The sequence below is a fragment of the Salvelinus namaycush genome, chromosome 41 (assembly GCF_016432855.1).
Source record: "Salvelinus namaycush isolate Seneca chromosome 41, SaNama_1.0, whole genome shotgun sequence".
In the NCBI taxonomy this organism is placed as follows: Eukaryota; Metazoa; Chordata; class Actinopteri; order Salmoniformes; family Salmonidae; genus Salvelinus; species Salvelinus namaycush.
The window spans coordinates 21,793,457-21,811,923 of NC_052347.1; the positions used below are offsets into that span (position 1 = coordinate 21,793,457).

General features: G+C 40.4%; 1 protein-coding gene and 1 long non-coding RNA gene across 2 annotated transcripts; one reads left to right on the forward strand and one right to left on the reverse strand.

Moving 5' to 3' along the window:
- Nucleotides 1-191: 191 nt before the first annotated feature.
- LOC120034293 lies at nucleotides 192-15,685 on the forward strand. Its single transcript, XM_038980796.1, has 10 exons — nucleotides 192-303; nucleotides 1,024-1,193; nucleotides 1,340-1,475; nucleotides 1,572-1,643; nucleotides 3,534-3,577; nucleotides 9,409-12,762; nucleotides 12,853-13,000; nucleotides 13,145-13,257; nucleotides 13,382-13,450; nucleotides 13,577-15,685. Exons 2-10 carry the CDS (start codon nucleotides 1,096-1,098, stop codon nucleotides 13,899-13,901), a joined length of 4,359 nt encoding a protein of 1,452 aa, XP_038836724.1. The 5' UTR covers nucleotides 192-303; nucleotides 1,024-1,095; the 3' UTR covers nucleotides 13,902-15,685.
- Nucleotides 15,279-18,228, reverse strand: LOC120034294. Its single transcript, XR_005474023.1, has 3 exons — nucleotides 17,973-18,228; nucleotides 16,447-16,682; nucleotides 15,279-16,280 (listed from the first exon to the last, which is right to left on the reverse strand). It is a non-coding gene; the product is annotated as an uncharacterized LOC120034294 (long non-coding RNA).
- Between the last annotated feature and the right edge of the window lie 239 nt (nucleotides 18,229-18,467).

Here is an 18,467-nt window from a genome sequence, read left to right on the forward strand (position 1 = left end):
TTCTGACTTCTGTTGGCCGTCCTTACCAAACAAGATCCCTTCACTAGAATGCAGTTGGTTGAGAGACGTTTATAGCTTTCCTTCATTGGTTAGATTTTCTGGAGGGATTTCTTCCATGTGAAAGCTTCAACCTGATTGGTTTCTTGGTCAGTGTGCCAGTGGAACTTTTGATGATGAACGGACATTTGTGAAATGGTTCAACTTGGGCGCCGTCCTGCGTCGTGTTTACGTTAAAGATGTCTGTACACAATTATATTATAACAAAACTTCATATTTTTCTTATGAAATAATTGGGGCGTTGCGGTAAGTTTACTACTTCAAATTGGCTTCATAAAATATGCATATTTTGAATGTTTATGACTATAACGTTATCGCAGCAGTGCATTGGGTGGCTGCGAACGTTAGCATATTTGCTAACGTTAGCTAGCTAGCTACTAATACTCACCCTACCCTCATTTTACGTTCTCCTCCTTGAAATGATTGATTTCTCCCGACTTTACCAAGCTAACTTAGCTAGCTGACTACTACATAGACCTTCGCCGGCTATTGCATTGAAGTTCACGATATGCACAACACAGATCTAGTTAACGAATAACGAGTTCTTGTAGAAGTGGCCTCCACTGGTGTACCATCCCCATGACAACACAAATAATGTGCTTTGTTCAAAAGAGAGTGCATGAAAATGATATATTGTCAATAGGAGGTAAAAATTATGCATTTGATCAAATACGGGTAGCAATTAGTGGCTTATTCACGTATTTGTTAGCTGACGAGGTAAAACCAATCAAATCACGTTTTATTGTTCATTCTGGAAAGGTTAATTAAACTAGAAGGTGATCTGTATATGTGTTGTTAGCTGGATGAAAATAAAAGCACAAGCTAGCTAACACTTTCCATTTGTGTACATTTTGCACAAATGGTTACTGTGCAATTGTTGAACATATACCATAAGCAAGCTAGCCAGTGCCTCAAATGTTTCACTTATGTTGATGTCCAGCATGTTTATTTCTGTTGTCTTTACAGAGAAAGACAGATAGGGGGGGAGTGAGGATGTTGATCTAGTTCCCTGACTTGCTCCCCTAAATAGTCTGTCCAATGGAGGGAGATGCCAAGGTTCCCCCAACCCCTTTCTGTAATCCCCCTCACAGCGAACCTCCACCCCACCTTCTCCCTCTTTCCTCCATCACCCCCAGGTATAGTTCCCCTGGCACCTTTTGCTTTCCTCTTCCCCTATTGTATTTATATTTTTGCTTATTTGAAACCCATGTTTTTAACCACCATCGCAATTACTGAGAGCTACTGGTGAAGAGTCCAAACCATAACTGTTCATCTCCCACAGCTGTGAAGATGGCAAAAAGCCTGGTGACAGGAGGAGGAGTGGGCGCATTCAGAAGACACCGAAGAAGCAGGAGCCCAAAGACGCAGTGGCGGAGTCCAGACAAAATACATCCCCTGCCAAGAGGGAGAGCAGTGTGGTAGTTTCATGTTTAAGTCTTAATGGTTTCTTAGATATTATAAGCTACTTAAAAGGGTCTTGTTTGTTAATCAGTTCACTCCTTTCTGATCCTTAGATGCAAGTGTCTCAGTCCCTGTCAGTAAAGCTAATGAGAGTTGATCCCCCCTGCAAACAACCGCTAAAAAAGGTATGCAATAAATGTCTATTTGTACATGGGCCACTTTCTACTGTATCCACTCTAGATAATCTGTCTGTACATCAGTGGTGGTCGGTGCTGGTTAAGATTAGGGTGGACAATTTATTACATTTTTATGAGCATGGCCTTATTTCTATTACAGCATATTGGATCACTGTCATTCATATTCCATTTAGCCAGCTCAATGTAACATCGATAGCTTTAGGCTACTACATGATACTGCCACATGATTTTCCCTATATCCATCATGAGGTTGCTACAACGTAGCCTACGAATTAAAGTTTATAATGTAGGTGCACAGGCTGCGCAACTAATTGGAGTTATCAAGGTGACAGACAGTGACACATTAAATACCTCCTTGCACACCTGCCTGCATCTAGCTGATCTTGGTGTAATCATTAGTCCAAACAGTTGCAAACGAGAGTTTCAATTGGACAAATTCAGGTAGGTTTATACCTGTTTCGCTCCATTTGCTTCCGTTTAACAAAAGTTTCTCAACAGAGTCGGCGGAATGAATACACCCAGGATCACCCGCACACACGGTTCACTTTCATAGCAGCCACATACAAAAGCATCATCAATTTGCTCAATGTATAATTCCTTATCGCATCTACGCACTCTCCTCTCACCTTTTCCCTTCGCTTGTGGTCTACTGTTGGAATGTATCCTAATGGAAGAATGTCGCAAATGCGCTTACCCAGGTGATCAAGATGAAATAACAATAGCCTACGATTGGTACGGCTATAATATTAGTTTTTTAAAAGGTAGTGTGATCAGTCCAGAGGGGTTCCGATCTATGCAGTAGCGAGGGGTGGCGTAAACAGTGGAAGAGTCAGGTTTTTAAGTTGCAAAAATAAGTGATGTATTTAATGTTCACAGAATGGCACTCGGCCGGTTCAAGAAAGGAAACAAAATCCTAGCTCGGTTCAGAGCACTTTACTTACACACCAATGAGCCTTTCGATAATCAACAAATTAAATATTCTCTTTTGTGGCTTAGCTTGGCATTGGCTCGCGTTTACGGGATTCACTCTCACGTTCTTCATCTTTTAATCCGTTCTTTGTCTTTCGATGTCCTCTTCTATCCGTTTCTGGTTTCTTCGTTCTATATTTGTCCTCATTTCTTTGTCCGTTCCTTCCTCCCCTCCCGCATTTCCCACTGTTCTCTTTTTTCCCCCTGTGTATAATTGCTCCCGTGCCTTCACCTGCGCCGGTAATAAGTTATGTGATCGGAGAATCCTGTGACGTCGGCAGGGATTCCCTGAGTGCCCCCGACCCTCTGACTCCCATTTACCCCCACACCTCTGGATGGTTCACAGCAGGCTAATATAACTGATATCTGAGTTTTTTTATGTACATGAGAAACATAGCCCTACCAATTTGTAAATCATTCTGCAACCCCCCCCTTCCTGAGAGAGAAAATAGACGATACGATCGTATATCAACCACGTATGGACAGGACCATGTGTCATTCCAGACATGGCCCAACCCTAGTGCACTGTGTTTTGGTAGTACAGTGCCCTACACAATGCCGTGGTGTAATCTGTAGAAATATGTAAATTAATCCTCTTTCACGGTCTGCTGCATCTTAGAGACGCACAGCAAGGAGCAATGATTGGTGTCTGCAAACATGACTGACCTAACTAGCCAGACATCCTCAGTGATGTTTACATTAACAATCAGTTTTATTGCAGATTGACGCTGTCTCTATAAAAGCCATTTTGCAACCAAAAAACAACAAAACATTTTTTGTTGCATAAAATCTTTAATAACCTATTTATTTTTCATGGTCACTATGTGTGATAAAGGCAGAGGCAATTATTGGCAAAGTGATTACACTATATGGATATGTTTATGATGTAAATATTTACTTACTTTGCAGAGCGTTTTGGATCTCAATGTTGCATCAGAATGTCAAATGTCTAGGTGAGTATGATGACTTACATAGCATTTCAATGTATTTTGTGTGCATATGACTTGATTTGTTCAAATGTCAAGAAACTAAGTGTTTTACCATGGGTGGAGAAATTGATTGAGTCAGTGGCTGTTTCCATTAACCTATCAGGTGATTTTTGTCAACATTTAGCAAGTTCGCATAGAAAATAGATGCAGCATTTGCCTGCTACGGTGCGTTTCCAATTAACTATCTTGTGTCGATATAAAAACAGCTGGACGTAATACCGTCACACCTAAAAATATGTATTTTTTAATGAAGTGGTTAAAGTCTTTCCATGAACCATTCAGGCAAATTGCGCATTAATAAATTGGTTACATTCTGTATGCCCTCCGACCCATCTGTTTCATGTTTTGTGTGGCCTTCAAAAGCCAGCATGTATAGAATGCAATAATTGACTATTTGCCACATTCTTTGCCCACCCCGTAGCTACAACCCTTCTAATTTTGTGTACCCTGCGTGCACAACCCATGTTGCTACCATCCAAGATGGTAGCAAAATCCAAGATGGCAGCATGTCAAGTCGTTTGTTTGTGACTAGTACATTTTAACCTACTAATAATCTATTTATTTATGGTTGCGTATCTTCGTTGTTGTGTGGTGCAAACTATTTTGTTTTTGCTGGTGTAAAGATCACGGGTCCTCCTCAACTCGACACTTCATTACTTGAAGTTTACCAAAGTAACCCTATCTCTGGCTGGCCTGAGTTCCTCCTTCGTCCGCGGAGTGTCTTGTCCAAGCTGCTCCTTTTTGCTCTTCGCCTGGCTGTCAGTGGCAGCTCAACCCGTTCTCTCTATCGCCCTCAATACCCAATCTACTCACACGCGCAAACACTCACATTGATTCACATACACGCTGTCCCTCTCTCCACTTACCTTCGTTGGCCTCTTGTTTTTTTGTCAGAGAAAATGACAATTTCCGTGGTATTGCTTTGTGCACTGACTTTACTGAACTCTGGAGAAAACGAACATTGTCGCAGGGTGAGTACATCTGACAATGTACTCTCGCGTCCATTAGACATTTTGTCTGCAGGAACTCGCTCTTTTTCACTCGGTCCACTCGTCCAAGTGCCGATGCATTTGTGGCATGATGTGAACAGTACGAATTTGTGTCACTACCAAAGTCTAATGGTTTTAAATGACTGTTTTGTATTGTCTGGAAACTCACTTGTAGAATTCGCTTGCAGTAGGTCTCTTAAAAAAGAGAAGCCGTGCAAGGTTATTAAACAGAGGTGCCTAGTTATTCTTCTGTTGTTGATATCAGGTAACGTGCAACCTAACCCTGGCCCTGATATGCAATGTCTCCAAACCCCCTCTGATTTTAAATCAAGATCTGGTTTTGGTATTTTTCATTTAAATGTACGTAGCCTGTTGTCAAAAATTGATGGGGTTAGGATTTGGGCTAAATCAACTGATGCTGATGTAATTGTGTTTTCTGAAACCTGGCTCAGCAAGTCTATTTTTGATAAGGATATTTATATAAGTGGTTACAATGTTTATCGCACTGATCGGGTTAAGAAAGGTGGGGGTGTGGCTATATATGTAAAATCTAAATTCCATGTAAGTGTGGCAAAGTCTGAAACTATTTGTAAACAGTTGGAATTTCTTGCTTTGAATATTGAGGTTTCAAAGGGCCTCTCTATAACTGTGATTGGCTGTTATAGACCCCCCTCTGCTCTCGGTGATGCATTTTCTTCTTTGACGCACCTTATGTCTAAACTTCTTTACAGTGAAATTATCTTGATTGGTGATCTCAACTGGTGTTGGTTAAAGCCGGTGTCTGATGATTTAAAAATGTTTTGTAATTCTATGAATCTTACCCAGTTGATTAATTCACCCACTCGCCCAAATCTTAAATGCCCAGATAAATCTACCCTGATTGATTTGATATTGACAAATGTTCCACATAAATATTCTGCGGTTGGTGTTTTTTGTAATGATTTAAGTGACCATTGTGCTGTTGTTGCTGTTAGAAATACTAAGGTTCCAAAGACAAATCCACGTTTTATTCGTAAGAGAAATTTGAAGTGTTTTAATGAGCAGGCTTTCTTTCATGATTTGTTTTATTTTGAATGGAGCAAGATTGAGCTTATCCCTGATGTGGAAACTGCCTGGATATTCTTTCATGATGGTTTTTTCCAAATAGTAAACAAACATGCCCCATTCCGCAGGTTCAGGGTTAAATGGTGGGATAATCCATGGTTTTCTTCTGAGCTGTCTTGTATTATTCACAACCGTAATCTAGCCTGGGCTAAAGCAAGGAAATCTTGTTCTGATGCTGATTGGCTTATTTTTAGGCAGTTAAGAAACAAGTGTTCTTTTCTTCTCAGGAAGGCCAAGTCTGAATATTTTATGTCTGTTACCACTGATAACCTGAATGACCCTAGAAAGTTTTGGAATGCTATTAAGTCTATGTCTGGTAACAGTAATGTTAATGAATTACCGTCATGTGTTTTGAAGGACTCTGTTGCTATATATGACAAAACTGAAATGCTGAATTGTTTTAATGAGCACTTTGTATCATCTGGTAGGCTGTTTGATTCAGTGTCCTCTGTCTCTGTACAACCCTGTGTGGATGAACCAGTGAGAGCTGGTCAAACTTTTAGCTTTCTGCCATTCTCAGTGCAGGTGGTACATAAAGCCCTGAAATCCTTAGATCAAAGAAAGCCTGCAGGTCCTGATCTTTTGGATCCCTGCTTTTTAAATCTGGCAGCTGATTTCATAGCTGAACCACTTACATATCTGTTCAATCTAACCCTGGAATGTAATGAAATTCCAAAGATCTGGAAATCAGCTTTTGTCCTACCACTTTTAAAAGGGGGAGATCCAACTCTTTTAAATAATTATAGGCCAATCTCAAAGCTGTCACCCCTGGTGAAAATACTTGAAACCCTTGTAAGTGAACAGCTAAAATAGTTTTTATTTACTAACTCTATTTTATCAATGTACCAATCGGGCTTCAGGAAGAAGCATAGCACAATTACAGCAGCCATGAAGGTTTTAAATGATATCACTGAAGCCCTTGACAAAAAACAGCACTGTGTCTCACTTTATATTGATCTCTCTAAGGCTTTTGATACAGTTGATCATGCTATACTAAGGCAGAGATTGTTGAGTGTAGGTCTTTCGGAGCATGCAGTTGCATGGTTTGCTAACTATCTGTCTGATAGAACTCAGTGCACTCAATTTGATGGGCTTATGTCTGTTAAATTGTCTGTCCTGAATGGTGTGCCCCAAGGCTCTGTACTTGGTCCTCTCTTATTCACTATTTATATAAATGATTTAGACAAAAATGTCCAAAATGCACAACTTCATTTTTATGCTGATGATACTGTTATTTACTGTTGTGCCTCATCTCTTACAAAAGCTTTCCAGAACTTGCAAACTGCTTTTTATACTGTTCAACATACCTTGTGTCAATTGAAGCTTATCCTCAATACTGACAAAACTAAACTAATGGTGTTTTCTAATACAAGAAATAGACCTCTGAACCTATCACCTATTACTACCTGTCAGGGCAAGGAGATTGAGGTTGTAACCTCATATAAATATCTTGGAATTCTAATTGATGACGGCCTCTCTTTTAAATTGCATATTCAACAACTTACAAAAAAATTGAAGCTGAAATTGGGATTTTATTTTAGGAATAAGGCCTGTTTTTGTTTTGAAGCCAGAAGGAGGCTAGTATCAGCTACATTTATGCCTTTACTAGACTATGGGGATATTTTATATATGAATGCTTCCGCTCAGTGTTTGAGATCAATTGACACTCTTTACCATGGCACTTTGAGATTGATTTTAAACTGCAAAACCCTTACGCACCACTGCACTTTATATACCAGGGTTGGCTGGCCTTCTCTAGTCACTTGTAGGCTCAGTCACTGGTATACTTTTATTTACAAAGCCATTTTGGGTTTACTACCTTTTTATTTGGGCATTTTTATTGTTCAGAAATGTGGTGGGTACTCTCTTCGTTCGCTAGACTTTATCCTGCTAACTGTTCCAAATGTCCGAACTGAATTTGGTAAAAGGTCTTTTATGTACTCTGCGCCATCGTCTTGGAACACCTTACAAAATAATTTTAAACTGGAAGAACTTGTCCCGATTGGTGTTTTTAAATCACTGATGAAGGATTTTGAGGCTGATTCCCTGACCTGTCAATGTTTTTAATTTGCTGTTTTTGATATTGTTATACTCTTGTGAATTCAATGGTTTTTACTAGATTACTTGTAGTTTTTCATGTTGTCTGTCTGTAATTTTTGTAATGACTTGGTGCTGCCTATCTTGGCCAGGACGCTCTTGAAAAAGAGATTTTAAATCTCAATGAGCCCTTCCTGTTTAAATAAAGGTTAAATAAAAAATAAAAAAATTCGAATAAAGCGTTTCCCAAACTAGGGGTCGCTGATTTGAAAATGGGGTCGTGAGAAACTGAGATAAATAAATAAAATTGCTCTTGGTTCATAGAACCGGGGTTACATCGGTAACCTCCGATAGCTGCAAGATGCAGTTGTAATGAACAGTGGTTTCTGTATATATATTTTTTTTTTACAAATTTGGTGAAATCTTTTGAACTGTTTAAGCAACAAAATATTATGACCCCATCACTGAAAGATGCAACTTTGTTTCCCTCTACAATGCCCACAAGCCGCTCAGGACTCATTAGAACAGAGTGGACAAGACCATGCACTAAATAAGACTGAGGAAAAGAACATCACCAATGATAGTATTTTCTACAGAAAAGATCATACAAAATGATTGCCGATCTTTTGAACTTCCCAATACCTTTCTGGTGCATTTCAGTCACTTCAAACCATACTTCCGTCAGATTGAAGTAATATCAAAAGCACTGTCGGACAGATTTGTAATAGACTGTCATAGTCCCAATGAAAAAAAAGTGAACATTGGCCGTTGATTCTATCACTTTATTTACATGGTGGGGTCGCTCCCCCCAAAAGTTAGGGAACCTCTCATATAATTCTCATGTGCCACTTTGAAACCTGCACTCCTGTAGATCTGAAATAATTGGATGGTGAAACTTGCATCCAGCCGACCAGAAAAGCAAAGCGACGCAATTCAGGCTTTCTTGAAAGTCAAGACCAATCTTATCCTGCAAAGAAACATTATTTTCATAGTTGAATAATACATTTAGAAAACAGTAGGCATTTAGAATTAAATGTTGAGTGGAGCTTTATAGTTGGGTGATAACATCACGTACCGCGTACCTTAAAATATTTAGCAATAATTTATTCAGGAGAAAGGAATTTGCATCATTTGTTGCAATAAAGATGAACAAAAAGAACAATCCACCCGCTGTCGAACAGATACAAATGTTGTCGATCTTTAGAAACTTTCTCCTATAGCTGCTGTTTTTAATTACACGTTAATGTTTGTTTTTTTTGCATTGCTTTTGTCAAATTAACCTGGGTCAATGGAAACCTGCCTAGTGAGATCAGTGATCATGGAGGGTGTTGCTCAGTGGGCCAGGTTGATCTCTTTTGTGATGAAAAAGGATGGAGGAAAAATAGATGAAGTGAAATGGATGGAGTTAAACTTTCAGATTAGGGGAAGGCTTCTCTGATTACGTTCAACCTCTTCATATCCCCAACTGTAGTTTAAGGTAGGGGTACTAGTCAGGGAATTATTTGGTTAAGATGTATTCATGAAAACAAGCTGGTAGTGCCTATTCTTAGTTTGGATGAATAATACCATTACACCTAATTGTAGTTTGTTAAACATACCTGTATTTTGTACAATAGTGTTGTTTTTCTCTGTTCATGTGTTCTTTTTTGTTTCTTTCCATTGTAGGAACAAAGACACGAAAGGCTCAAATAACAAAGCGATTCCATCCTCTTCCACATTAACTTTAGATGTAAATACTACTGGCAAGACTGAACATGATTTCAACCAATCAGGCATGGAGGCGGATGAAGAGGTTGGCTGTGGAAAGTCCCCTGAAAACCAGACCTCTGTGAAGCGATGGGTGATTGGCCCATTGTTTCAGTCATTTAAATCCAAGATGGCCAGTTTCACACAGATTGTCATGAGTCCCGTCCGACTTTTCAAACCCAATGGCTCCCCACCTGAACCACATGTAGACGTCTCCTCTGCCTCTCATAGTTCTCACCAACAAGGACCTGGGTACGAGCTAACCTCTGGCACAGTGCAACACTTTGAAGCTGGAAGAGGAGGAAATGACCCTGCCTCTCGTAAACACTTAGAATTCAGCATGGATCTAAAAACCCACGGCACTCCGGAAGAGGATGAGTTTTCTCTTGAGGGGAAACAAAATATGATGCCACCTGGAGATGCGCAAAGGGACACCTGTATGTCAAACAGCTCAGAAAAGGAGACCAATAATAATGATTCATTACCTTGTATGCAGCGTAGGCCTCTACTCAGAAGCAGTATCAAGTGTGGTTCTGAATCAACAGAGTTCCAGTTCAACTCATGCTCTTCCACGTCCTTTCAACCCCCTGACCCCTCAAGTTCCTCATGTGGGTCCAAGCTGTCTCTCATTGTTCAAATGGAAGAGCAGGTGGATTTGACAGGGGCTCACCAGAGACCATTGCGCCGAAAATGTGTTTTTCTAAATGAAGCTGCATCACAGAGCAGTCCCTCTGCTGCAATTAACTCATCTGAAGCAGACCGCATCTCTAGTTTACCAGCTGAAGTAGGAATCTGTGAGCCCAAGGCTAAACGGCTTGCCACAAAATCGTATGTAGAGTACAAAATCTGGGACTGTATTGACAGTGAAACATCTAGTCCATTATCCTCCTCTATCTACAATACCCCTTCTGAGAGTCAGGCAGATGATGACAGCATAAAAACTGTTGGTCTGCCTCAAGACCGAAACATGTTGGTGTGTGGTTCCCAGTCACATATGTCTATCCGGAAAAGCCCCAGAAAACCTGTAAACACAACACTGAACAACTGTGCCTCAGTCAGTCAATGTCGTCAAAAGCAGATAGATTTATGTGAAGGAAAGCAAGGCTATATGGCAGGCTCAGCAAAGGAAGTTAAGAGGAGATGCAGAGCAACTCCTTTTACAGCGATCAAGAGAGACGCAGAGAAAAAGAAAAGAGTGAAACTGACGAAAAGTGAGCGATGTGAAGAGGTTACAAAAGAAGACACAGTAGATGTTGAGTTAGAAAGTTGCACATTAACATCGGTAGAGCACGCAAGTGATGTAGAACTTGTCCAGCCGGGGGTTGGAACGAAACCGTGTGCAACTTCTAAATCTCAGTCTCTTAAAAGTAGGGTGCTGCTTCGGGTTAGCCAGAGTTCTACCGTATACATTGAAACCACTCAAAACCCCTCTGAAACACATGTACCTCTGATGGAGGTGATGAAGGACAAAGCTAGAGGTCGAAGTGGGCATATTAAGAAAAATACGTCTCTCACAGTAATGGCCACTTCAAGTAATGGGAGTGTACTAGAGCACAGTAATGACAGTTTGTGTGACAACAGCATAGCAGCCAGCAATAGTAGGGGTATGACCAGTGCCTTGAGTTATGGTGACACTGACTCTAGTTCAGCATGTAATATGGAAATGGTAACTACCATGACAACCGCTTTGATGAAAGAAAATCATGAACTGCCCATCTCTGAGCAGCACTTGGATATCAAGGGGAAGTGGCCTCAAACGTCATCCAAAACTCAGCAAAAATACATCTGTAAGAAGAGGAAGATTTACCCAGTGGTTGAAGTGGCGTCATCTCAAAATCAACAAAAGTGTCTGAAGTTGAATGAGATCACTTCAGAAGAGAGTCGTCCACTAAAACCACCGAAACAAAATAAATCCAGGAGGTCTCATAACTCAAGCTCAACCCAACAGCTTGGCACGTCTTCAGGGCTAACTGATGTTGGTGCCGATCACTTGCACTCATTGAAGCCCAGCAAAGATGACAATGTCCATGTAGCTGCTAGATCTTCAGACGTTACACAACAAACATTACAGACTAGCGCAGTGGTGGCTGTCCACAAAGATGTAGGTTGGGGAGCAGAAATTAGTGGGTCTGACTCTAGCAAGAGCCCAAAGAAGAGTCGGAATGGATCTAATAAAATGTCTGTCAGTGATGCGTTACTGGTGGATAAGAGGTTTGTGGAACCCCTTGGTGGACGTAAGAGAGTCAGAGGAGGTCCGTCCACAGAGGACAATGACGAGACAACTCAGTCCCTGCAACTTAATCAAATAACAGTTGAAGATAAAAAGAGAACTGTGCCTTGGCCTGTGCGAACTTATCCCAAATGTTCAATCAAGCTGAACAAAAATATAGTGAAACATTCTATGGCTATGCAAGGAAATTATGTGGCAAGGGACTCTGATGTAGAAGTGTTTTCCACTGCCTCTGAACCAACTAACCTTGGCCAGAATGAGACTGTTGACCAGGTGATGGAGGAGGAGCAGGGGAAGGAGGATGAGTGTTCTGAACTGCCTATACCCTCTGAGACGAGGCTCAGGGGGAGGGGGCAAAAAAAGAAGCCAAAGAAAGCAGCAACTCAATGTAGGAAGCACAGGCCTGTGATTAGGAAGAGGGGGCAGGAAGAAGAGGAGGAGAGAAATACAGCGATTGGTGAGCAGATGGACTTTTCATCAGATAACACCACCCTTAACAAGCGTCTGTTGCGCAGCTACTCCTGTCCAGAGATCCCTGCTCTCCTCCACCATGACAGCCATTGGACCACCTCTCTGCACGGCAGGATCCTCTCCGTACCCCGGCTCCACCCCTCCCTCTTTCCTCCTGTCCCCTCTCCTCCCGCACCGTCCAGACGTCCACGCCGTCATACTGTCTCTAGTGTGGAAATTGAGCGGGAGATAGCTCCGTTATGCCTGCGTAAGGAGGTGTTCCCCTCAAGAAGGTCCTATTTATTGGGCAACCCGTCCTACCACCTGTTTCCCAGTGTGCCACTCTCCACTTCCATCTCTGTCTGGGCCTCCTGCTTCCTGTCAAGCCCCCTGGCCTTCCTCTCCAGGAAATTGCGAAAAGGAAGTCTAGCTGCCACTAGTAGTGCTTGCAATCATGATACCTCCCCTTCCCCCTCCAGTGTTTCCTCTTCCATTTCACCATCCTGCTCTTCTGTACGTCACCTGTTCTCCAGTTCCGACCCCTGTGACCTGACATCAGACATATCCTCTGCTTCAGTCTCTTCCCTTTGCAGGTAAAACACCACTTTGCCCTTTGTTCAAAAATACATATTTTCCTTTTTGATTACGGTAGTTAAAAATGATTAATTCCACCATGTTTCCAGTGCATTGTCAAAGATTCCCTTGGAGAATGAGACAAGCCAGCAGCGTGAGGAGGATGGGGAGAATGTGGAGGACAGCAACTGTTTCAGGAATGAGTTCGAAGCCATAGGGATGAGAGAGGAAAAATCATTGTCAGATTCTGAAATTAAGGTACACTCACCACGTAATATTTAATGTGAACTATGTAATTTACATATGACATACAGTATGTGATTAGTTCCGAAGATGAGAAGATAAGTGAGTCTGGCTTTAACCCACCTTCACCATGGTAACACTGTGGTGGTGTTTGCACAGTTGGAAACCGGCAAACATGAGGAACGAAGGAAAGTGTCATCCATTCGAATTCGCAAAGCCTTACCCAAACCCCTCCACAACCTCACACCCATGGGCCTGCCCAAGCCTATCAGGTATGTGTATTTGAAGTGTATGATGGTGTGCCTGTGTGTATATAGTAAACTTGCTACCTGTATTTGTAAAATGTGATGACAGGGATTACAAAAAACCCAACTAATCTGTTATGTGTTCCAACAGGGTGAAGAAGAAGGACTTCAGTTTGGAGGAAATCTACACTAATAAAAACTTCACCAAGCCCCCTGAAAGGTTACTGTTCACTCATGCATCTTATTGTTAATCCTACAGTACATGTAATCATCATTGTAATGATTGACTGTAACTTTCCTTTCATTAACAACTTCCTTGCTCTCTGTTTGTTTTTATTCGTCCCAGACGGCTGGAGACCATATTTGAGGTGCCACTCAGTCGACGCGATGGGTCTCATTCCCTCCTTGGTCAGAAGCGCCTGAAGCGTTTTGTGGAGTTCCCAGAAGTTGGTGTGGCCAGAAAGCCAAGGAAGCCACTTGTTGGTGTTGGGGCAGGGGGTGGTTTACCCAGGAAAGCTGGAGTTGGCTCTCCTTTTGGAAGGCCCAGGCGCGGGGGTTGCCCCTCTTCTAAAGATCACCCCACCCTCAGTCTACACGAGCTTGATTCACTTCTTTGCTCCAAGCTTGACCAACTGGATTCCTGGTTAGCTTTTGACCAGAATATCTGTTGACAAATGTCAATCAAAGGGGTAGACAAAAGCACATTTTCAGAAATATTCTTATTACAAATTGCTCAGCCTCGTTGCCTTCCATCAAACTCGTCCTCATCTTCTGTAATTGTTTACAACGTTTTTCTTTTGTGGGGGTGTATTATTTACCCTCCATTGAGTGTATTTTCATTGTGTACTATTTGTAGATAACGATATGGAATATACTGTTATTGTAATATTTGATTATCTATGGATGTAATGCATTTTATATCATTGGTTTAGGTCAGTGAGTTCATAAGTGTTTGTGTATTTAAAACTGCTACTATTTCTGCACTCAGTTTTGTTGATAATCTGCATTCTTAATATGCCAATGCCTCAGCCTTTTAATCATTATTAAACACTTTCTGCTTTATTAATCACTTGCTACTGAATCCTAACTTTGGAAGCCCACATGCAATTCAAATCTTTGTGGATATTATCCATTGACATCAATGTATTTTTACACAGCAGATCTTGTATGCACATACTTCTCAAGTAAGGATTCTTACTCGCCAAACAATTTCCAGATGTTAATTCCCAATTTAGCTGTAGGTGCAAACCTGTTATTGGCAACTAGCATCAAATGGCAGCTACTTTCAAGATATATTGAATGTTGAGAATTCTGTTTTTGGTCAAATTACAGCTGTAAGAAAATGTTTCTGGTTCTGACAATCACAGACTTGATTTTTAGAACCGTCCTTTAATTGTTGCCTGACTATTCCTGCCAACTTTTGCCTTGTATACACATTACATGGTATTGTTTTCTTCACCTCCGGATCATAACTATAGCAAATAAAATGTATATTGTCCATTTTATACATTTTTGTAAAAAATTCTATGTAGAATTGTTACTTGAGTAAAATTGAACATAAACGTCATGACACTCCAATGAGTATTTCTATGGAAACATTAGCATGAATATTTTGATCAATGCAATTAGTTTAATGTTTTGTATCATTGTGGATTGTAATATTTGTTTTGATAGCAATATTTATTTGAAAATTGCTAGTATATACAAATTACTTTTCTATTACATCACATTTTTTGTAATTATATTTCTGAAAATATTTGTCTTTACTGTGTGGTTTGTATTGAATAAATGTATTTGTATGCATTTCTTGTTACAGCTAGAGAGTGACTTTATATTAAGTAAAATGTATTTGTAGCTATATTAACTTAATGTAAATGAGGCAAATAGCCTGAAAAGGAACTTAATTCAGATCAAATTGATGTAAATGTATTTTAATTTAATTACAAAATCCTTTAAAACATGCAATGTATAAATATAAAATAGAAAGTAATGCAATAACATGAATACAGTAAATGTAGAAATGGTAATGTAACCAAAATGAACTATTGTACATTTTTGGTATTTAAAACCAAAGGCAGTTTTCACTATTACTGTAAATCAGAAACACTGCCCTGATTTAATTATACCTAGTTCACAATCTGTCCTTTATAATTAGACATTCATAGTTAGTTCCTCACATATACAAATAATTTATTTCACAGCTAAATAAAAATATAACATTGTTCAAAAATAAAGTTCATGTTGCATATCATAAATGGTAAAAGTAAAATGTCAAGGTTGAGACAGATGGTGGACATGGGAGTGTTTTGGAGTCAGGCCCCTGTATAGTGCCTCACAGTTTGTTTTGAATTTATACAGGATTTTAAAAATCTCTGCTGTTTTATACTCATACAGTCTTGGACTCATGTATGTCAGCAAATAAACCGTGTCCATTAAATGCTATATCAAAAACAAGTGGTTATTTTGTGTCCCCTTGCTCATCTCTCATCTCTGAACCGACCTCTTATTCAGGAAGGAGGCAGTTTGACTACAGTCCTTACTCTAAGTGCTAAAAGTCTGATTGGGCTACTGATAAATGTCAAAATATCTTAATATTTATGATGTATTTATAGCTGTGGTATCACTTGAATGTTAACTATAAACCATTCTTCCAGCGAAAGATTCCAGAGTGACACAAAAGAAAGTTAAAGGTGCCTTTGTAAATCCTTATCAGCAAAACAGCCTTATCAGAGTGATACTCAGGAAGGCTGTATACACTGGAGGTGCTTTTCCATCTGTTCCCACCTCACAGTGTCACGGCAGTCCAAGATCAATACTAAAGAAGTTGGACCGCTGTCCTGTAGCCATCCTTATGGTACAGTACATCCACCTTGGTGGTTCCTGGGAATTGGTCAGTCTATCAGAGTGAGTATGTATGACACCAGTACCAATAGTAGTGGGCTGAGTACCAGAATCGCCACCCACACCACAATAGAAATGGTCCCAAACGTTCTTGCCCGTTGGGAGTATTGTTTAGCCTTCTCTGGAGTCGTCTTCCTTGCCTCTCGAGCCTGCCATAGGGATAGAAGAGTATATTATATTTTGATACGACTCATATTTTAGATATAGACTAAGTGTAGATGTGCACATTTTGAGAACCAAGATGGTTCCTAAAGGGGCAACACCTTTTATTACATTACAGAATGTTTCAGAATGTTTAAATAAGCTTGAAATTACCTTGACTGAGTTGACCAAAGCTAAAATGCCAATGCAGGAGAGTCCACAGATGATGCTGCTAATGGCCAGTCTCCTATAGTCCCTGTCCTTGGCACAGGAGGGAACAGTATGGTCACAACCACAGCAGGTGATCACTTGAAGGCAGGTGATGTCATTTTGGGCATTTGTCGTTTCACCTGTCCCTGGGACAGCAGTCAGTGGAATAGCCTCCATTGTTGCTGATTGGGCAGACATTTCTGAGGAGAAAAGAGATGCAGCAGAGAGTTCAGAGGATAGATCAAATGCAGAACAAGGGAATACAATTATTCAAGTCTGGTAGTACTGTATTATTTGCAGTTGTGACATTGTCACAAAGGATGTAGGATATTAGTTTACTGAAACTAAATGAGTTTGTTTGTAATAGTCTTTCACTGACATGCCAACAAAAATGGTTTGAGATGCTCATTCTCTGCCAGGGTACTTTCCACAGACAAAACACTGTTATGCCTCATGGGATGAGGTATGCATTGCTATCTATCAAACAGGAGCCTGAAGAACTGGAACGATTACACTGTGCAGTGTGCAAGTGAATATATGCCAGAGTGCTAACATTAGTAATGTAGAAAGAAAACAGCAAGAGGGAAATGTTATGACTGTATGTCCACTGAGTATACCAAACATTACGAACACCTTCCTTATATTGAGTTGCACCCCAACAAGTTGGCTGGATGTCCTTTGGATGGTGGACCATTCTTGATACACACGGGAAACTGTTGAGCGTGAAAACCCCAGCAGCGTAGCAGTTCTTGACACAAACCTACTACCATACCCCGTTCAAAGGCACTTCAATTTTTTGTCTTGCCAATTCACCCTCTAAATAGCACACATACACAATCCATGCCTCAATTGTCTCAAGGCTTTTTTTTAGCATGTCCTCCCCTTCATTCATCTATACTGATTGAAGTGACATCAATAAAGGATTACCTGGATTAACCTGTTCAGTCTATGTCATGGAAAGAGCAGGTGTTCTTCATGTTTTTTATACTCAGTGTATATCACATTTAAGTGTGTTAGATGTCATTAGATACCATCAACATTATCGTACTGCTGTAATGTTAACATGAGAAACCTTTTCCTGTCCCAGTTTCAGACTTGACCTGGTGAATTCCAGTAACTTGATATGTATTCTTACGGCAAAGATCCTATCAATGAATGAAGAATAGTTACATTGTAATAGTCTCTCCCTTCAGTCTTTGGCAACAGAACATTATTGGGGGCTTTTCTTGAGCTCTCCTCATCAACTGATCATAAAGGAGAAGTATTTTAGGGAAATAACTTGGAGTGTCTGTAAAGTCCTGATTACGCAAAGCAATGAATGAGCGATGCCAAGCTCTTTTCCCATATGGTCTCATACACTCATTCTCAAAGGGAATTACAGACGGAACAACATAACAGCATTTTTGTGGATCAACAAAGCACACAGTATCTGAAATGAAACAATAGTATATGACACACCATAAAAATATCACAGATAATAATTGGCTTACTAGTCCAGGCTTGATCTTGATTGGGAAAGTACAGCTCTGTATGCCTCTGTCTACTCTCCAGTCAAACTGAAATCCTCACTTATGACGGCTGACAGAGTTGTGAAGAAGAAAGCTGATCTTTTCTTTGATTTATTTTCCTTTCTGGATTTAGTTAATGATCACAGCTGCTAGTTGGTTGTGGCTTTAGGTTCGTGAAGACTTGAGTTAACATATCCAAATGTTTTCCAGATATTTCTTGTTTATAACATTTTCTTGAGCAATCTGTCTGTCTTTCTTTTGCAGTCTCAGTTTTGGTTGTGGTCACCATGAAAGTTAGTGGTGTCTGAAAAAGGAGAAGGCTGGGAGTGGATTATAACTCTTTCCTGTGTGAAACCTCCACGCCCCTTTACTTTTCACACTTTAACCTCCTCTGTCGTCCCACTCCCTCCCACACTCTCAGGCCCTACCTTTATCTATATCTAACTACACTCTACCTCCACTTCAACCATACTTGTT